The sequence below is a fragment of the Anthonomus grandis genome, chromosome 13, assembly GCF_022605725.1.
Source record: "Anthonomus grandis grandis chromosome 13, icAntGran1.3, whole genome shotgun sequence".
NCBI classification, from domain to species: Eukaryota; Metazoa; Arthropoda; class Insecta; order Coleoptera; family Curculionidae; genus Anthonomus; species Anthonomus grandis.
In genome coordinates, this window is record NC_065558.1 from 12,130,262 (window position 1) to 12,153,257 (window position 22,996).

General features: G+C 31.8%; 1 protein-coding gene across 7 annotated transcripts in view; it reads left to right on the top strand.

Moving 5' to 3' along the window:
• The window catches only part of LOC126743858 (eukaryotic translation initiation factor 4 gamma 1-like), a 109,953-nt gene that overhangs the window by 39,353 nt on the left and 47,604 nt on the right, over window positions 1–22,996 (top strand). For 3 of the 7 annotated variants that reach the window (XM_050451089.1, XM_050451094.1, XM_050451091.1), the window contains 7 exons: window positions 813–917; window positions 970–1,150; window positions 3,704–4,059; window positions 10,737–10,796; window positions 14,739–14,903; window positions 15,060–15,318; window positions 18,082–18,294. In XM_050451089.1, the coding sequence (XP_050307046.1) occupies window positions 813–917; window positions 970–1,150; window positions 3,704–4,059; window positions 10,737–10,796; window positions 14,739–14,903; window positions 15,060–15,318; window positions 18,082–18,294 (1,339 nt within the window). Of the gene's footprint in view, window positions 1–605; window positions 648–812; window positions 918–969; window positions 1,151–3,703; window positions 4,060–10,736; window positions 10,797–14,738; window positions 14,904–15,059; window positions 15,319–18,081; window positions 18,295–22,996 lie in introns of those variants that run through there. The other 4 variants (XM_050451096.1, XM_050451090.1, XM_050451092.1 and 1 more) reach the window with 4 other exon arrangements.

Sequence of the window (22,996 nt, forward strand, 5' to 3'; positions counted from 1 at the left end):
AAGTAAAAACTCGGTAAAGCGAAAACATTTCCTATTACTACATTAAAATTATTGTTATACACGTATTCATGCAATATTTCCATTTTTTACTGGGTGCAGTAATCATATATTATTATGTTATGTTGTTGATTTTACCGCCAGTATATCATCCAGTCGTGCTTCAACTGCTTGTTGTTAATATATTATTTTATGCCCTAAAAGCGGCCCTAAAAATCCCAATTGTTCTTCAATGACTGAAGTGATTAAAAAGTACCGTTAGTGAAGCTTATGATTGATTTTCGCTATAAAACATCCTTGTTTAAATTGCCATCAATTTTTGTTATCACATTAAAGTCAATATCTCACTGCCCGATCGCTGTGTGTTTGATTTCGCGAAATTATTAAAACGTTTGCCATTCCTAGAAATCGAACTGTACAAACTAGATTCGTAAATACTTGTGTGGTCTCTGACGGATTTATCCGTATGCAAACATTCATTTTTCATTTTTATTGTTTTAAGAACTAGTCCGGAGTTGCTGTTGTTATGTCGACCTGAATGCGGTATTAAAACCCTTGTTGTAGTAATATTAATCTCTTGTTAACGTAATAGATATATACCGTAATGATTGGAAGCCAATGGAATGCCAAAGCTCGTTCACATCCTCAAGGTGGGAAATCCTTAGACGTACTAAAATATTATTTCTGTGTGGCTCGCGAGCCGCCGCGATAAATGTTGTCATAATGTAATATAATTTAATGTGTTTTTTCAATAGTAATTTTGATAATAGTGCGATAAGATATATTTTTTTTAACTAGTATTTATTGTATTTTAGCAATATATACCAGCGCAGGGAGTAAGATCGGCCCCAGCCCCATTTTATCCTAGGTCCGCCGGTCCTACCACGCAACCACCGAGAATGGCCAATCAACAACATAGGGTAAGCAAGCAAATAACTATAGGAATATTTTTAAAGCAATATTTTTCTTTAGGTTCAAGGACCACCACAGATGTATCCGCCTTATGTTCAACTCTACATTCAGCCGCATCAGGCGTCAGCAGTTCAATACAATCCAAGAACAAACATGATGCCAGCGCAGACTTATCCCCAAGTTTATCCGCCGCAGCTCACGTATTCTACATTTTCTTTGCCTGCAACGAATCCTCTTTCATGTAAGTTCATTAATGATGAAACTAAAATCATTGTAGAACAGTAATGCTCCTCTTCATCCCTCATTTTCTTATGGAGATATATATTTTTTAAGAGGATTGTATTAAGGCTTGTTCATATTTTAAATTTCAACTTATGATTCTTAACCTTTATCTGATTTCATATTAATTGTTTTGTGCAGATCTTTTTTACTTCAAAACCAACTCCAGTCTTATTATTTAACAAAAAAATATGAATCTACCTATACAGGTACATGATTTATTTGTAAATCAATTATAATATAATGAGTGCAGTTTTATAAATAGTATGAAACGGTCTATTTCTTTGACTTAAGAGCTTATTGTTCTTGTCTGTCAAATTGATATAGTAAGCAACTAGTTACATCCTTATATTTATTGCAATAGTAAATTATATCAACGAAGTGTAAATATCTATCTATTACACCAATTGTCTAAAAAAAGGAAAAACAACTTACAGATCTAAACAATTCCTAACTAATAACAAATTAAGAAAATACCAAGTGACATATGCGCAGGCTGGCAGAAAAACGCAGAAATTGTTTACTTACATAATTTTTTTCCTTTGTCATATATTCTTTTTTCCCTTTTTGCTAAGCATTTCGAATATCTATATCTGTTGGATCTATATCTATATAAGTTAAATGTTTTTAATGTTGTTATATGTTTTGAGATTTTGTACACTTTTATAGTGTAAAACCTCTTTTAGTTTATTATATTAAATCCAAAATTGCTTTAATTTAATCTGTGAATAGGTGTGCTTAGTGTTAGATGATATACAGATACATTATTGACTTTTGTACCCTTAACATGCTGTTCAGGACTTATAATTAAAAAAATCATCCATAATTTACAAAGATACTGATTGTTTAAGTTATAACATTAAATAAAACAAAAACATAAATACAAGAGTATCACAGTACATTTAATTAAATTTTAGTCAAATGGAGACATGTTTTGCCAAGTCTCATGATGTCAGATGGGACAATTACACAACAAACACTTATAACGACTCCGACACAACGCTTATGAGTCAGTCTAAAGTTTAATTAAATTTACTGTGATACTGTGGATTTTATGTTTTTGTTTTATTTAAGGTTATAACTACATATATTATTGTACATATGAGCCTAATAGTACAGTTAAGTGGACCTAGAAAAAATGTATCTGTTTGCTTATACCATTCAATATCTTTCTGTGTTATGTGGTAGTTGCAAAATGGAATAAGGCACCCCCTCTATTAGTAAGTAGTCAATTTTATACACAAAATGGCTTAAAGACTGTACAATTTGTTTAGCTGTCAATTTATTTATTCAATAATCATCTGCTGAATAACGACAAATAAATGTTAAACATCAATATGAAAAGAAGGTAATTAAAAAAAATTAATATTACAACAATGATTTGACTAACTTTATAAAAATTTTTTTTTTAATAAACAATATAATATTAACAAAAAAGAAACAAAAATAAATCCAGAACTTATTTAAAATAAATCAAGGATATTAAATAACATGTACATAATTATGAAGCAAGTTGTTATTCATCTAAATATTTGAAATGCCCACCATTATTTTGTAAGTATTTGCGCGCATTGGTTACAATTTTTCTTTGAATGTTGTTGAATGAATTGAAATTTAATTGCACGCTTTTCTTATTTTTAAACTCTAAATTTTGAGGCGTAGTTTGATATACCTGGTTCTTAATAAAACCCCATATGGAACAATCCATGGGTATTATGTCAGGCGATCTTGCGGGCCAATTTATAGGACCGTTATTACCAATCCAACAGCTATTAATATGAATAAAAACTGGCGCGAAAGCTTGAAGAGTTCTGTCAAAAATATTATTTTTTTTACAACCAACTAAATTGAACGGATTATACCAATAGGTATCATAATTTAAAACTAATTTTTTTAACATTTAGATTAGGGTTCATTGGGTTTAACACAAATAACCACTAGTTTAATAAGCTTAAACTTTTTTAATTAATTAAATTTTAAATCATGTGGAAAATAATAAACTTTTAAAAGTATTTAAATTTTTAGCAATTAAAAAAGTCAGATCCGCACTAAGGAAACATTCCTGATGACTATTAATACGTTAAAACGTTGGGAAACATATGAATAAGATACATAATTTTAAAGGGAATAAAAAATGCTTTCAATACAAGTATAAAAAATGCAGGTCCGTATTTAAAAAAATTAAGTTTTGTAGAACACAAAAAATTAAAAAACTTTGTAATTAAAAGTAAGTTTCTAAAACCAATAGTTTTGGAAATAATAATTAAAACAAAATTTGGCGTTTTTTATAAATCACCCTGTAATTCACAAACTAATAAATATTTTGCAACGCTGTAAAAGGATTTAGAATAAGCATCAAAATTGGCAACTTTTTTCTAATTTAACTGCCCTCGAACCTCCTATAGTTTCGGAAATAGCGAATAGGACACCCTGTATAGAATCCCACGCATCAAAGATAATTTAATCCTTCATTCATAAAGTTGACCATAAAGTTTATATGATCGTCCTCTTCCAGACGGTGCAGTTCCAGCACCAGGCTATCCGATGTTCGCATCCCAGGCGCCAAACATCACTCTATCGCGCACCCAGGTGACCCCAGCGACCGCCACCACCGCAGGACCGGCCGTAGCCGGTACCGCCGGCCACATCCCCAGCGCGCCCCTTATGGGTCCACCGGCGGATCGTGCCGGTCCCAGCAACTATCAGCGCAATGCTCAGAAGCAGCGCAGACAGTTCGCGCTTTCGATTATCGATCCGGCTACCGGTGCCGATAAGTTGGACGAGATTTTTCAGAGCGGAAGCGCTTCGCATCCTCCGTCTGAGGAATCCTCTGCAAGGCAGACGCCTCAGCCCTCGCAGCCCGATAAAGAGGTGAGACTTTCTGCATGTGTTAATAATAATAATAGTAAAAAACGGCATTCAAAAGCTGCTAAGGGTAAGAAAAGGACTAGAAAGTAAGGTTACGTTGAGTTGATGGGTTTTTGTTATTTAAAAAAAATACAATAAATGATGAAGTTTTCGCTGTTGTTTTAATATTAATAAAGTCTTTTTTTATTAGCACCAAAAAGGTTAATGAAATTATATATATACTGCATAGGACGCAGTCAAGGTAATACAGCAAGACCCCGCGGTTGCCAGGCCTTTGTTGTATTATAAAAGCTGAGAATTTGTCTTAAATTTGTTAAAGTGTAAAGTTCAGTTTTTATATGTTTTATTTATAATAGTGTTAGAAACTGCAAATATCAATCCTCCCTCAGAAATCCTTAAACTATTATTAGTCATAACTATACTTTCGTCATAGTATAAATGCTGTGCTTTATATATGTTATTTGGGCAACTATAAAATATTTTATAGCGGGTTGAGAAGGATGGAAAGACTTCTCCACAAATGAAAATGCCAATCTTTTGTCAAGAGTTATGCATTTCGATGATGTTTACATTTCTCATGTAAACATCACAGCTATGTAGTGTTAGAGTCTGATGATGATGAGTGAATTCATCGAAATGCATAACTCTTGTCAAAAGATTGGCATTTTCATTTGTGAAGAAAAGTATTCCCATTCTTCCCAACCCTCTATATTATAGCCACTCCATTTCAAGAATGTACTACTTACATTTAAAATATTTCTTCTGTAACCGGATAATTTCGATGGTTCCCCAATCTTGCCAGACACATTGTAAATGACCCTAAGCCCAAGCACGAGAGATAGATACGTAAGCGGATACGAGTGAAATAGTGCCTGTGGTCCACCGGTAAAATGTATAGAATCCTCATCTCAGTATAGAAAATGAAGATGTAAAAAGTTAATGAATAGTTATGTAATTTAATAGTAATGAAATATTAATGGTGGACAAGGGAAAACATCACAATGTTACATGATATATAGGGTGACAATTTAAAAACTTGAAATGGCCATATATTAGAAACAAAAAATAAATTATAAAAACGCTGGAAACAGTTTCTATAAAAAGAAGGGGGAAACAAAACAAAGCATATTATCTCACCCTTATCTGCAACCCCTTGGATAGTGTGCGATACACCCTAAAATCTTAAATAAAAACGGGGTCAAGTGATACATCATCTTAAAGCTTTTACAAAATGTTTTCCAATGGTACCATGAAAAGCCACAGTTAGGTGACCATTCGATAGGACTTCTTCCAATTCACTGGTTAGAATAATGATCATCCAACCATTGCCTGACGGGAACTACATAATCAGGAGGTGCTCCATCCTGTTGGAATTGTAGTAAGCGTTCTTCGAAAGATAAATTTCCGTGTATGTCCTTCTGATTTTTTAATTCCTGCATTATTAGTGTTCAGCATATGTGTAGCAATTTAAATTTAAATTCCTGGTATCAGTATTGGGCCGATGATCTCCCAATATATTAGCCCAAAAATTAATTTTCTGGGGGTATTGGGTATGCCCTTCTCGAAATACGTGTAGGTTCTCGTCATTCCAGTATCGACCGTTTTGTTTATAATATGCCTTGTTTATAACATGCCATCGTCACCAAGTTCTTGCAGTATTGCAGTTGATAGGGATAAAACTTATGATATTTAAGTACCTTTCTTATTGAGTCACGAGATAATCCAGTTACTACAACTGATTGACTAGTTGATAAAATTTAATTAATTGCAGACTGACCCAGAATTTCAATTTGCACTGTTTCGTCGACTAATTTCGGTTGATTTCTGTCCTTAAAAAACAGTTCTCCTGGGAACCTTAAATTAATGAAAATAATATCTACACGTTCATCTATGCTGTACACCATTGTTAAAGATAAGAAGTGCTGCTTTTCATTTAAACTGAACCGAAAGTCAACTGTTCTTAAAATATAATAAGTTTAAAAATATAATAAAATATAATATAATAAGTTGCTAACGCGTTTTTTTCGACAAAAAAACCATAGAAAATTATTACCTAAACTTATCCCAAAGCACTCGAACTGGAAATTTCGACCTTTTTAAATCTGTACTACCCAAAATTACAAATCTATTTTTCATGTGTAACCAGCCAAACTTTGCCCGGTTGACTGTAAAATATTATGATAATTTAATTAAAGTACCAGAAACATGTCCTCATTTATGTGAAGGATTCCAACGTGCAACCTATTGACTTGGTGTTGGAAATCCACTTATATAAGTAAACTTTATTTCGAACTAGGTCTACAGTCTCATCAAGATGTTTCAGCAGATTTAAGTCTTTATAAAATCTTGAAGAACATTAAACAACTGAAAAAGTTTATGGCCTCCTTCGGAGGATTTATTAATTCTTTCAGTCAAGAAGTGTCGAAAGACCAATTAATTAATAATTCTTCGGGAATATCGGCATTACTACCGGTTGAGAATTTTCTATTAAATATTAAATCCAATGAAGATTGCCATCGTGAAACATTTATTTGTAAATGCCAAGCTGATTTTAACAAATTTGAGAAAGCTATAAAAAATATACCCATGAACAATTTTTCCAAGGACTACGAAAAAAAGAAGAAAGAATAATAGGTGGTAAAATTCAAGAAGTTAAAATTCAAAGAGATTTATTTGGACGTGTGATGGATTTACTATAGAGAGGAAATTATTCAGATAGTAATAAATGTAATGAAAAGGGTATTTAATTAAGCTTATACACTACCGGACAAAAGTGGAGAAACAAAGTGTCTTTTGCATTTATTTTTATATTAGTGTATTTGATCATTAATTTTTTATTTTTTTAAATATAATTTTTTTGTTTCTAGTCTTCAGTACCTCAATAAAAAATTTAAAAAAAAAAACAAGTGACAACTATTGTTTTTACAGGGGACAAAAGTGGAGAAACACTATTTTTCTTTATTTTTTATACACAATGTATTAGTTAGTTGTACATACAAAGACTAATAATGTGTAGCAAAACCCTTATTTTTTATAACTTCAGCACACCGACTTCACATAGAGTTCATTAGGCTGTCAATATAATCTGCTGAAATGGAATTCCACTCCTCTTCAAGAGCTGTGAACAAATCATCCTGGTTTCTAAATTTATCTTTATTTTTTTGTCTGATTTCCTATCTAAATGGTCCCATAGGTTTTCTATCGGGTTTAGATCCGGATTTTGTGCAGGCCATTTCATAAGGGGTACATTGTCAAACCATTTCTTTACTACTTTTTCGGTATGCTTCGGATCGTTATCCTGCTGAAACGACCATCGAAGCGGCATATTTTCTTCTGCGTATGGAAGCATATGATCCTGAAGAATTCTCAAAAATTGAAATCTGTCCATTTTTCTTCAACTTTTCTTAATGGTCCTACTCCTGATCAGGAAAAGCAACCCCAAACCATGATATTGCCTCCTCCATGTTTCAAAGTTGCCCTGGTGTACTTTGGATTAAGTCTAGTATTGGCAGGACGACAAACCCATTTCATCCCATCAGGTCCGAATAGGCAGAACTTACTTTCATCAGAAAATAGAACCGTTTTCCACTTTTGGGTTGTCCAATCAAGATGTTCCTGTGCAAATTGGAGTCTAGACAATCTATTCTTTTTAGAAATGAATGGTTTTTTTTGCTGGACGACGGCTTTAAAGTCCAAATTCAGTCAAACGACGACGAATAGTACGCACAGATACCGAAACCCCAGGTATTTCATTATAAATTTCTGTGGCGGGCATAAAGGATGTTCTGTTGCCAACATTTTTATTTTTCTCTCAATAACTTTATTCGTTTTCCTTGGCTGTCTATACCTTGGACGGGTAGTCACACTATTATATTTTTTAAAAGCAGCAATAGTTTTTGAAACTACGGATCTATTACGATTAATTTGCCTAGTAATTTCACTTTATTTTACACCAGCTTGAAGTTTTGAAACAATTAATTTTCGGAGATCAATACTCAGATCTATTCCGCGAGGCATTTTGTACAAATCGTACCAAAAAAGATTTTTCTGGAATGTTTATTCACTTTTGTCCGCATAAAATAGCATAAATAATTTTTTGAGCAACTGATAAGGTAAATACAAACAAGAAGCATGTGTTTTTTTGATGCAATAATAGAGCTAAATATTTTCTACTAAAAATGTAAAATAATATCTTGTATGTTAAATGTGTAAATGTTTTTTCACTTTTAGCCGGTAGTGTAGCTTATACATATAGCATACATAATAAAAAAGTAATATTTTAAATACATATTATTAAATAAAAAAAAAATCATCCAGTCATCTCCATAGTTGTCAATATTTCCAATTTTTTTATCACTGCTACTCTATTTTGTAGATTGGTCATCACCCTTATCGCTTATCCTTCTTTGCCTGTTTTTTACTTATTCAACCAATTAGAAATAGCCTATAATTTATTCAATTTCGCCACCTATTCTTAATTTCTTCTTCACACTAGATACCGGGCGATAAATGAGACAGTTATAAAGAGCTTTTTAGTTTAATAAATTTTACTCACCTTTACTACCTGTTACCTGTAATAGAGATAATTTAAGTATTAAAAAGAAATTAAATCTTCCGTTTGCATATTTTTTTGTTCTAAAAATATCTATGGTAAAATCATAAAATCATAGACAAAGTCTTATGAGAAAGCGACAGTGTTTTCCTGATTCTCCGATCCGTAGACTAGCTGCATATATTTAAAAAAAACAACAGTGATAAAATCCAAGGTATTCTTGTTTAGGTACTTTTTAAAGGTTAAGAAACAAAAAATTGAAGCTCTCAAAATTCCAAATTTTAGTAATATAGAATATATTGCCACTGGTTATGCAGTTTCAAGGCTGCTTCGTCAGGCAAACGTGAACTGAAAAAAAAACACTTTTACACTGACACAAAGGGAAAAGGAGTGAAAAATAATAAATCTGAATAGAAGAAAGATACCTTAAATGATACCTATTAAACACTAATGAGAATTGTCAAATATCTATGAGAGGGCACTTTTCAATATTTATAACATTAAATACACAAATTAGATTTTTTTTGTAGGTTTCTAATTTACGGTTGATACTACGAAGATTGGAGATTTGTTTCTTCAGGCATGCTTGAGAATTCCCATTGTATTTATCATTTAGGTTGAAGCTACGAAACGAGAAGTAGTTAAATATTCTGCTTCAGGCGAAATATTGAGAAAAATAGCTTTTCAGAAAATCTTTTGTTGTTATTTTAATTTTTTTTTAAATAGTCGTTAACATGAATCGTATCTCAAACATTGCCGGATTTAACATAAGCTTGTAAATAACTAGGTTTAAATTAATTAACTAAATGGATATAAATTAATATGACAAAGAGAAGTATTTCTAATGCTACATAAATGATTTTTAATTATTTTTGAACAACTTTTAATTTTATTTCCAACAATTGTAAAAAACGTAAATGGAATTTAACAAAAACTTTAAGCTGCAATAGGCCTCTTTGTTTTGTTAATGACCAATTTATTTTTAAAAACTATCTCAAAAATACAGAGTGGGGAATCATATTCAGAATGTTTTTTCATATAAGAAAATACTAATGCTAATTAAAAATTCAATATTAAGAAGAAAATATAAGAATTTTGAAAACAGGTTTTCTTTGTAATTACTGTATTTAGCCTTTTTTTTTCATCTATCTTTTTTCAGTTTCTAAAACTGCCCCCATCTACCTTTTTCTTCTTCTACACTTTTTTCCATTTGAGAATTTGGCTATCATCTTTACTATTTTCATCTTTAGAATATGAGGTGTAGAATGTGAAAGGCAACACATGACCTTGATTTTTTTTCTTTCTCACCTATATAACGGCAAGTAATTTCCACAACTTTACAAACATTTTGCGCCGTTGTTAATCACTCATTATAAACATTCAAGTAAATCTGGCCACTTCAAAACGCCCCGTCACATAATCAGTTTAATAGTTACATCTGAAAATTAATAATCAACATTATAACTACTAATCATTTTTAAAATTGATGTTTTTTATAACTTTTTCTGCATTAAATTGTACAATAACATTTTTATTTATCATTCTTTTTATATGCTGTATAAACGATAAGGTGTTTTTGTTCTGGAAATCCGTAAATCGTTTGATTCATTTATTTTATTTTTATCTAAAAAAAAATAAATATTAAAAATTAAAAGTTTTATGAAACTTACCATTTTATTAATATTCTGGTTGTTCTCACTACACTAAACGTCAGTATTCTTGGTTGGCTGACTAGAATATGTGGTCTATTATCTATATCCATTTAATTCATATCTACACCTAACTAAGTTTTCTAGGAATTTTTTGGTAAAAAATGCTTATCAAATCCATAAGGGTTACTTTGTTTTGATAATTCTGTTCCTTTGTCAATAAATAAAATTAATTAGAGGCTTAAAAATGTTATCTTAATAGATATACATATCAAAATCTTATAGTTTCTCTCATACAAAATCGATTAATTGAGTCATTTGCTAAAGTATCTACATCAAATTTAAATTATGTTGACATCCTTTTTAGTTTTTATTTTGACCTTTAAGATTTGTTTATGGATTCATGGGCTTTGGCGCAAGGTATATTAATATTTATTCATGTCATGTTACTCTTATTTTATATTAATTGATTTTTTTAGTTACAGGTGCAAGCTGAATTCGCAAAACGAGTTTTCGAAATCAATGAAGAGCGTGAAAAGGTACAGTAATAAAATTATTTTAAAAGGGTTTTAAATCACCAGCAACATATTATGTAAAACACGTTTAAATCCTAGATTACATTTAAATAATCTAAGATTTTAATTTTTTTAATTTTAAACGACCAGTTAAAGATAGTTTTTTTGTTCTTAATCAGTGTATAGAGACGGTTTCATTAAAAAAAAAACTAATCTTGGTTTGGAATTATTGTTTTATCTATAAAATAGATAAAAACGGATTCGTTTTTTAAAGATTCATAGGTTGCTTGTAAAAAACATTAGTAATAAATCGACTGGTTTCACCATAATATGAAGGCAAATAATTCGATAAAAAACTGTAGCAAACCTTATTCTGTTGGCCTGGATTTTCAATTTTTTCTTTTTCATCTGTTTTGTCAAGTAAATGTTGATTTATCAAGTATTTGTTGTAGGTGCAAGTTGAATTCGCAAAAGTTTTCCAAATGAACAATGAAAAGCGTGAAAAGGTACAGCAATAAAAGATCAGTATTGTAAAGGGGTTCTAAATCATCCGCAACAGCTTATATTTATATAATATAAGGTTTTTAAATTTTGATCTTAAGCGGCCGGTTAAAGATGGTTTTTTTATGCTTAATCAGTGTATAGAGACAGTTTCATTAAAAAAAAAACTATTCTCACATAGTTTGGAATTGTTAAATCTAAAAAGATAGATAAAAACGAATTCGTCTTTTAAAGGCTCTTAAGCTGTCTGTTCGCCATCTACAACCTCGATTCATCTTCTTTGTCAAGTAATTTTCAATTTTTATTTACTAGCACTGTGTTGTTTAGTAAATATGTTGAAATTTGATTTTTTGAATAAACTTATTTGATTTGCTGCATCCATTTTTTTATTTTTCGTCTCTCCTTTATCCGTATTATTAACATCTTTGTTTAGATCAATAAATACATTATAGTTTAATTATGAAAATAGTGGAAAACATCTATATCCTGAAGAATATTAAAAATGGTTATTTTAAGAGCTTAATGTTTTTTTTACATACATGGTATGACAAAATTTTAAGTGCAAATATTTAAAGAGCCTATTGTTGGAGTCAAGATAAGACTTTTTTCTTATTTTGACTTGTGTCCTAAAATCCTCCCCCTCAGAGCTACAGCCCGCCAGAGTGCTTGAAGAAAATCGATTATTTGGAACCGTGACTACAGTTATACGTCAAATCTACTGAAAATTTCCGTTTTTTTTGGGACTCTTTTCATTTTCCGTCCCAAAAATGGTGTAAATCCTCCATAAAGTCCAATTTTAGGTAAGGATTCAGTGTGGCTTACCCTTCTGACTGATGAAGACCCCCTATCTTATGTCAACGATAATAAATTAAAAAATCTACTAACATCATCTAGTTATGAAAAAATATAGAATTTTTGTCTCTTGAATTTTTTTATACATCTAATCGTTTTCGAGAAAATCGCTGGTAAACGAAAGGAAAGCATTATTAAATTCGATTATCGAACTATCCAATTATAAAAAACGAAGTAGGACGTGACTGTTTTATTTTTTTTTCAAATCAAATTAATTTGCACCATTTTTGGGACGTAAAATGTGAAATTTTCAAAAGATGTGACGCATAACTGTAGTCAGTGTTCCTCATTCACTCCAGCAAAATGCTGTTAAAATATTTGCACCGAATTTTGTAACACTTTGTATATGTTCTATGTAAAAAAGGTTGAGGTTTTTTGTTTCCTACTTTTAATTGTTCTCGCTCTATGTTTGCTTTGTCGTTTGGTTTATTCATATTTCATCAAACCAATCGTTTACTGTTGAAGATTAATCGATTTGGAATTTTCATTCGCATTTGAAAGTTTTCTAATTTTTGTTATTCCTTGGTTTTATTAATTTGTAGTCGTCGACGAGCACATCTTCGCCGAAAAAAAACACTCTGTTAGGTTTATTCATAGAACCAAAATGCTGAATATTTCCTTGGCCACTCGAAAGTTGTTGCCCAAAACTGGGTTCTGTTTTGAACGATTTTTACATATTTGTAACATTTTCGTAATATAAATTTGCCACAGAATTTCTGTCGACTACATGGAGTCAATTTGAACCCTCCGTATTTCTGCCCTTGTATAACATTTAAAAATTTCCAAAAACACGTCAAATTTATTTTTGAGGAGGACATTTTTTAGGTTAGTTTTCAATCAAATTGCAGCAGCCCCCTAGCAAGGGTGGACATAACCTCTAAAATTTAATTACCTTTTCATAAATACCACATGGTCAACCTTTTGATTGAGAAGTTTGCGAAAAAGCATGCAAACATGATGGATTTCCTCAACTAGTACTTGCGTGGTAATCACTTTAGTAAATATTGACAAATGAGTTAAAAAGTTGTCAAAAAAAACTCAAAAAAGTCGAGCGTTGTGCGCTCTTAAGTATTTTTTAAAAAGTGGTGTTTAATCTTGAGCAAAGAACGGAAATTATTCTTATTTACGGGGAAAGTCAAAGATGTGCAAGAAGAATGACAGCATTGTTTAACAAAAGATATCCTAATAGTCAATTAGATCATAAATATGTTTTAAAATTAATTGCTAAGTTTATGGAAACTGGTTCGGTTGCAAACAAAAAAAGAAGTAATCGTCGTGTTTTGGATGAACCTGCACAACCGGAAGTTTTAGGGACCTTTAATGCAGAGCCCTCTACATCACTTCGCAATGTGTCACGCCAGATAGGAATATCTCACGAAACAGTAAGAAAAGCACTAAAGTTACATCAATTTCACCGGTACAAAGTCTTCAACAGCTTTTTGATAAAAGAATTGAATCTTGTGAAATAATGACTAATTTTATAAACGAAAACCAAAATATTTTACAGAATATTTGCTTTACTGATAAGTGTTTATTTTTTTACGTGGATTACTATGGAAATGGAACAAACAAAATTATTGCTACTGGAGTAATGAAAATCCGCGAATTTTTAGCGGTCACACTCAGTATCGAGAGAAGATAAATGTTTGGGCTGGTATTCTTAGAATTCTATTACAGGACTATTATTTATTGAAGGAAATCTAGCCGGTGAACTCTACCTTATAATCTGCTGGAAGACCCCTTAATAACATCTAGTTTAGAAAACCAAGCTGATGCAGCGGATAATATGATTTTGCAAGAAAATTTAATACACTTCCAACAAGATGAAGCTCCACCACACTATTTTCTTTCAGTTAGAGTGTGATTAAATGATTTATTTCCTGGCAGATAGATTGGTTGACGGGGAACAATTGAATGTCCACCACGATCACCCGATTTGTCACCTTTAGATTTTTTGTATGGGTGCATTTAAAATCAATTGTTTCAACACAACCTAATAATTTGGAAAATTTAAAAAGAAGAATCACAGCTGCGTGTAGAGAAATCTAGGCGGAAGTTTTTCAAAATGTTAGAAAGGAGTTTGAGAGCAGACTTTATCACTGTTTGGAAAAGAATGGACAACATTTTGAACATTTTAAATTAAGTAACCTGTTATTACTTTTTTATGTTCTATTTTATTACAATAGTTATTACTTAAATAAATAAATCTTTACGGTTTTAATTTGTTTCTTATAAAGTATTAACAAAAAGATAAAGTATCTTTCAAAAGGTTAAAAATTAAAAGACGTTTAAAATGAGGTATCGCTCGATCCTTTTTTTCCATTTAAGATTTTCGAGGTTATATCCGCCCCGCCAGAGGACTGCTGCAATTTGATTCTAAACTAACCTAAAAAATATTCCACTTAAAAATAAATTTGACGTGTTTTTGGAATTTTTTAAATGTATACAGAGGCAGAATTATAGAGACTGTTCAAATTGACACCCTGTATGTGATATTCTATAATAAACGATTCACTCATGTATTTAAAAAAAAAAAACACTAGAACACCTTCACTTCAAAAGACAATTTTCGGCTTGTTAAAAGAATTTTAATATTTATGTGACTTCTTTTAGAAGATTCAAGCGGAGTTCGCAAAAAAGGTCGCTCAACTAGCGGACGAGGATAATACTCAAGAGCCTTTAGATCAACCACCTTCTTTACACGATCCCTCGAAGCCCTACCATCACCTCCCCCCGCCGACAATTACTAAATACGATGTGCAACACAGTACATTACAAGTACGTACCATTCCAACACTCTCTTAATCTAATTTTAAAAACTATTCAATTGAATCTAATATACCTTTAAGACATTAGTTTAACCAGAAATTAGGATGTTAGTCTCATTGATCTGCGTATCTGGACCGCAATGGATAACATTTTATTTTATTTCAGCACGATGCGAAAGAGTTCGTCTCGAATACGGCCCTGAAAGCTGTTTCGTATCAGCAACCGCCGAAAGAGACGCCGGCGTCGAGCGTTACGATGACGCCGATCGTCTCCGCGAACATTGACGCCGCGGAGGTGACGCTGGTGAAGGAGCGCGAGAGTCCCGCGAAGGCTAAGAAACCGAGTCAGCCCAAACAATTACCGGTCGAAACCTCCAAGGAATTTAAGCCCAAAGAAACCGAATGTGATAGACGATCTTCCATAGGTAAGTCAAACATCTACTGTGATTTCTCGCTGTACTTAAACGTAATTCTAAGTAAACTCGGCATGATCAGAGAAAAACTTATAACGTTTTTGGCTGCCCTGATGAATCGATTGTCTAGAACTAGTAGTTCACTCAAAGATATACCGTTGATCTTTTGACCGCTATAAAACCCTAATTACCTGCTAGGTCATAAAAAAGACCTATAATTATCATAGTGGTGGCCAGAGCTGGATTAGAAATTTAATATTTACCTGCATGTAAAATATTAAGTAGGTACGATTAATGGCGATAAATGTTAATATGTGTATATAAACCGGGTGTCTCAAAATGCTTTTAACAGCATAGAACTTGTCCATTTTTATGATAGCAAAAATTTCAAAATGCGTTTTTTATGGGAAACAATAATGCTCTCTTCCGCGTTAAATGCGTATTATGTTTACCTTGAGGAGGTGATTAAACGCTATAAAATGACCTAACTACCTCAAAATTATGCACAATCGTGCCAAAAAACACTGGGACAGCAAAATCTCCTAAATCTCTTGGTCTATTAGAATAATATATTTTGATGTTGTCAAAGGTAATTTAATTTTGTGATGGCCGCGTCAACAAAATCGTTCTTTCAAAATGCCCGCATTATCTCCTCAACAAAAAGCGATAATATACACTCATCTGATGGATGGAGTTCCTATAAGAAGAAGAATCGCAGGAGAATTGGGCATTAGTAATTATACGGTTTCCTTAGCTAAGCAAAAATTGCAGAATATGGAGCTATTGTAAGAAATTCAGGTTCTGGTCGACCAAAAATGTCAAACGACATTCAAGTTAGAGAGTTAGTTGGCTTTTTAAGAAACAATCCGTTTGAAACAGCAATAGAGGCGAAAGAAGACACGTATTTTCCTGGTTCTGCTAATACAGCTTGTAGTAGGATAAGAAATTCGGAAATTAAAAGTTGCTGTGCAACAAATAAAATATTTTTCACTAAAGCAAACAAACAGAGAAGATTAGAATTTGCCCATCAATATGCACACCAAAACAACATATGGGAAGCGGTAATATTTTATGATGAAAAAACCTTTCAATCGTGCAATAATGGCAAAATCCGCGTTTAAAGGCCTTCTAATACCAGATATGATGAAAGATATACACATAAGACTAATCAAAGTGGAAGTTTTAGTATAAACGTTTGGGCCTGGATTAGTTTTAGAGGACCAGGCGTTTGTCAACTAGTGCATGGAAGGCTTAATGTCTTAGGATATTGAAATATCCTGAACAATGTTATGATGCCATCGATTGGTGTAGTCTATGGGCAAGATTTTATCTTCCAACATGATAATGCTCCCATAGATACAGCCCGTATAGTTCCAAACTATCTAGACGAAAGACGAATTCAAGTTTTACATTCAACCCGATGATTTCAACCCAATTGAAAACGTTTGGGATGAAATGGCAAAATATATGTATAAAGATAACTTTAGGCCTAAAAATCAGAATGAATTACGCCTAAAGATAGTTGATGCATGAAACCAAATAACCGAAGAATATACCAGAAACTTAATTTTAAGTATGAGACAAGTTTATCAAATTCTGTTCAACTAAACTAATATTATAAAACTTAAATAAATAGTCCATTCTTTTATTTCCTTTTTACTATTAAACCGTCTTTTCTTACATGAGACCAAGTTCATCATTACGGTACAGGGTGTTCCATTTAAGAAAGAAAACAGCATAAAATCCAAAAATTTAATAAAATAGGGTGACCCGCTCAAAAAACGCAACATTTCTGGCGTACGTTTTTTGTGTTTCATTCTCCGAGCTAAAATACATCGATTGGCTGATAAATTTCTTGAAATATCCAGGAAAAGTAAAAAAAAATATTTCGTTTTTCTCTTTTAAATGAAATACCTTGTACACGGTACTCTTGTGTTAAATTTCTCACATAACATTAAACACGGAAAGATTATAAAATGATTTAGTACAAATTGCTTGAATATTAACTGAATAGTTTTTAAATGGTGTTAAGAAGACCACAAGAATCTTACTGTTTCTTCTCCTATCTAGTCTTCACTAGATTTAATGCGTAATGTTTGATGATGACCTTGCAACTTTAACCAGACCTAAAATCTGTTTGGCATATTACATAAGTCAATAAATGCTTTATTATAAGCTTTTTTGGGCCCCTAATATTTTTCTACTTTGATTCTTTTTGCTTTTCCCTTGTTAGATTAATCATTGAATATGGGTCAGTTATATGGGAATCAGCAGCATTTATATTAAATATTGATGTAGTGTGTATTAAATTAGTCCATACAGCAACATCACAAGGAAAAATATCACTAATGCAAATAATCTTGATTAAATGAGAGTTTTCACGGTTATATGTTTTGTGTTAAAAATAATGAATAGATGTACTAATTGTCGCGCGCTTCTTTAAACTACTATGTACTCTTCTTCTATTTCCTATCATTATTTTTAGATGCAATGATAGGAAATAGAAGATGATGAATAGAATGATTAGATATATTATAAATAATAGATAAGAACGTAGACTTTTCTCAATATGTGATATACTTGCCTAAAATATTATTTTTTTTCCAAAATTATTCAGTAGGGTAAATTAGTTGTTATTGTATATTACTTGTTTTATTGTTTTCCTCTGGAAATTACCACCTGTAAGTTTTAAAAATTATAGAAAAAAAGGATAAAATGTAAAAAATCCTTTTCTTCCTCTTCTTTCTTTGTAAGAAATCTCGTTTTTATTTTCAGTTAAGGAAGAACCAGTTCCAGTGCCTCAAGTAAACGTAGTTAGTACGCCCCCCGTAGTACCTGCCGAGCCCGCTTCCGCCGTAGTTAAGGAACCCGTAAAAGACGTGGCCGCAGAAAAAAAAGGTGCCAAGAAGGTGGTACAACCGGAAAATGTGCCCCAAGAACCCGAGGTTACCCCACAAGTGACGCCTGCACCTGACGTATCGAAAGATGGTAAGTCGTCTCTCTAATTAAGTAAAAATCTGGTTCTTATATTTTAATTTTATGTAATCTAACAATTTTTTTTATTGGTGATCCCGGGTTTGCTGACACAGAAGATCGGTTTTATTTTGTTTTTAAACATGAGACGCGAACTAGACAAATCACTCACACAAACTTTCCAAAATTAGTGCTCTCTTTTGGTTACAAAATAATAAAGCTCACGATTTCGATTAAGTAAATACGGTTTAGAAACCCCAGTCTTGTAAGTCGGAATCGATTTTAAAATATACTGCTCAACAATCGAAGTGGATATTATAAAAATCTGCAATTTTAGTTTGCCAATGATTTACAATAAAACAAAATTAAATGTAATAAATAAATCTCTATTAAGTTCACTCACCATAGCCCTAAAAAAAATTAAATAAACAGATATCTCCTAAAAAATTTAAATTTTTAACACAACAGGAAAAATTAAAATAAAATTAAACCCTGTAAAGCGTGCCCCAAAGCGTGTTCTAAGGTTAGAGGTGGCTGTTCGAGCTGGTTTAATCTTCGAGACATTTCGATACATGTTCAATGCAATTCATGTCGGGTGAATGTGGTGGCCAGTCCATTCTGGTAATGCCATGAAATTCAATGCGATCATTGACAATTCTCGCACGGCGCGGGCGCGCATTATCATCGATTAAAACGAATTCTTCCCCTATTGCACCAAAAAATGTTCTCTATAATAATGTCTCTATATCGTATAGCGTTCATTGTTTCATTTCTTAACACCACTAAATCGGTGCGGCCATCGAAACATATGCCTCCCCAAACGCAATCTGAACCGCCACCAAAAAGGGTAGTGGACGCCATCAAATTTTCATGATATCGCTGTCCCCTTTCCCTCCACACCAAAATTCGACCATCACACATATGTAGCCGAAATCTGGACTCATCCGTAAACATACAAGACCTCCAGTTTTGAAAATTCCAATTACTGTGTTCTATTGTCCACCGATTTCTGCATGCACGATGTTCCCCCGTCAACCGTGGATGTGTGGCACGTCGTCTGGCTCTTAAATTGGACGCATGTTCTTCTAACAGTCTGATTAGAAATTACCCTCCCAGTAGCATGCCTTAAGTAGCTGTTTAATTCTCGAAGCCGTAAATGTTCGGTTTCTTCTTGCGGTTACTGTTATATAGCGGTCTTGAGCATGAGTTGTAGCACGTTCTCGGCCTCCACCATGCCTGTAAGCTGCAGACCCAGTCTCTACATATCGATTCCATGCACGACTCACGACACTTTGGGACACATTTAGCCGGTTAGCAACTTCTTTTTGAGTTAGGCCTTCCTGTAGCCAACATACTAATTGGTCGAGTTGCACTGTTTCTAACCGTCGTAGAACCATTATTTTTAAGAAATTAAAGAGATTTATTGGTAACAATGAGAATAATAAAATCTCTACAAGCACTTTTATGTGACTAAATTGTTAGGATTTTGAAACCGAATTCTTTAAAAGAGATAAGAATGTATGAAAAAAAGGAAAAAACGACAAAAAATATTTGCTATCAACAGGATTTGCTCATAGCATAAAACGCAACTTCATGAATTTTATTTTTTTAGGCAAATATCGGTAATTTATAAAATATCCAGTTCGATTGTTGAGCAGTTTATATGACTTATGCATCTTCTGATTTGCAATACAGATAGAGTTGGCTGAGACGAATAGAGATGATTTTTTTAAACATGCTAAATTAGACAAGAGCTAAAATAAATCCATGAGATACACCATTTCAATGTTTAGAACTATAGAAATATTATTTATTAAATTTAATGTCCTTGCTAAATCCAGTGTGTTAACCAGATGATAACAACTTAGAAGCAGTGATTATTGATTTTTAATTTGACCATAATATATTATGGTTTACCACATCAAAAGCAGTGAGCAATATTACATTTTTAGTTTTCCCAAAATCCTTTTAGTTTTAGACTTTCTGAAGTTAAATAATAGTAAATGGAATAAAAAATGGTGCCCATAATCTAATGTTGTTAATTTTTAAAATGGTCTCTGTAAGTTGATAAAAAATTTTTGAGTATTAACATTTTGTTTGATTAAGGAGTGAAGTAACTGATCCAGCAATATATTTCCTAAAATAAATTTTTTTCAGTACATATTTCGGTACAAATCATTATTAAAAGCATTTTAATAATTTGGCATATGCAATGTCTGGCCTATTTATGTCACCGGATACAGACCCACCTTCTGATTGAATAATCTTTTTTTACTTTCAATAATAATTTAATATGCAAGCCGGTTTTATACCACACTTACTTTTTATAAAGTGAAATTTCTATATATGTAAGAACTGAGATTGAAGTACATACATGAAAGAATTGAGATTAATAAAAGTTTATGTTATTGTTTGTTATCAAGGTTAAGATATTTCTTGGTTACATTAGCGTACTTCTTTGTCAAACGATAATTGAGTGATTTAGAGGCAAATGAATATAAGTGACATCATTTTTTTAACAGGTTTCAATGGATTTTTCGAGCTTCAAAAAAAAGTGATTGTATGTACATGTATATCTTTTGCACTAAAAGAAAATTCCGTAACGAATTAACTTTAATATAAATTATTTTACCAAAATAAGACAAAAATTGACAGGCAAATATTTATTTATTTAAACTTATTCATTCATCACCACAAACCAAAGTGTGTGCTGTTTTTACCAAAAAATAAAATTTATAGGAACCGGCCTGTCGAAAAAACAATTCTGTCATAAAGTGCTATTTAAAATCAATAATTATTTTAAAATATAAGCAACCTATTATGTTACTATAGAGAAATAACTCTCTCAGTATTCTTACGAATAGTATAAACAGCATTAACATTTCAAATAGTTTATTCATCTATTAGGGCCAAAAAGCAAAGCACTCCTATACAAATCAAGAAATATAAAATGCAAACACATATATACCTAAAAAATACAATAAAACGTATGACTACACATTTTCTACGTCTAACAGTACTCAAAACTAATAATGCAACTAAAAATAACGCACAAAACAATTATAAGGTCACAGGAGGTCAGCAAAGTTATACCGGAAGTACTTCTCAAAATGGGTAAACGGCATTTTTAATTAGTACTATATTTTACTATATTTGATGGTTTGATTTGTTCTAATTTTTTTTTGAAAAAAAGGTTTTTTTTCGTCTTTTTTCGAATGAAGTATGCCTAATAAGATACAATTTAGCCTACATAATTATGATATGGGTGTATAATATTTTGGGCAAATTAAAAATGTAGTGGTTAGGTCCTTGGCATGTATTTAATATCATAGTCATATCATATTGAGAATTGTTCTTTGTTTTTTTTTTTTGAAATGTGCTTCAATTTTATTTAGTACTGTGGGTAAAGATGTAAAATATAATAAACATATTGTGTAAGGTCCTAATTTAGGTTTTTTCTTCATCAGTATAATTTTTTTCTCTTCTTCTTTTTGAGAGTTTTTCTACACAATTTAGCCTATGTATGCAATATCTGTAAATTAATATAAATGTAATATTCAGTAGAGTGGGAAGGGGAAAGTGGAATAATTCTGACATAATCGAAATTTTTATTTGCGATTAAGTTTTCTTTACATATATTGGGAATTTTTATTTATGTGATATTTTGATTAATAATGATTACTGATTTGAATAAAGGTAAATATATCAGATATAAAGGACTGCTTTATTTTCTTAATACGAGTAGGTATAAATATTTTAGCATTGTGCTACTTTCTTCTTTTTGTATTTAAACTCTTAAGATCCGTTTTATAATTGCAATTTTTTTATTGTGTATAGAGTCAGTCTCAAACTTAAAAAAATTATTCACGCAGAAGGGGGTTTTGATAACCTTGGCGGTATTCTCTGTGAATAGTCTTTGTTATTTTTGCATTTTTTTTTCTTATTTTCAAACCTTACGCTTTCTTTTCTTCCTTCTAGGATCTGTTTGGCACATATAAATGTACATTCAGTGCTTAATAAATTTCACAGTATAGTATTCATTACAGTATAATCGGCGTCTCCGATTTTTAGTTGCATAAAGTAGTCATAACTTTGGCCTGACTGGCTACACCTTTGTAAGGCAAGGCAGGGGTAGCAGCGGAGGTGGCTTATTTGCTAGAAGCGACATTAAATACTCGATAATATTCCAAGAAAGATTTAACTTTTTGAAACATATATGGATTAAATTATTTTTTGGTGTCTCGACTTTGGTTTTCGGAAATCTATATAGATCACCGTCAACTGATGTTAATACATTTTTTAAATATTACTTGGAATTATTAACTGACCTATATACTAATAACGATGCTCTTTTTTTATTTCGGCGACTTAAATATTGATGTGGGTAATCTGAATAATGAATTACATAATATAACGGATGTATTTGATCTAAAACGGCTTATTATGGCTATTTTTTATAACCAGGATAATACTACAGATGTTGGAACTAGAGATACAAACCTCAGATCATAAATTGATAGCATCATTCAGACCCAAGATAAAATAAAAAACCATCATATAATTCTAAATTTGGGCGTCTTAGTTCTATCGATAGGATACTATTTCAAAGTGATCTCGGGAACATTCCCTGGTAGATTTTTTATGAATTGGATGATTCTAAGGATAGGGTAGAGTTTCTATTTTTAAATTTCATTTGTCTTTTTGCCCAGCATGCGCC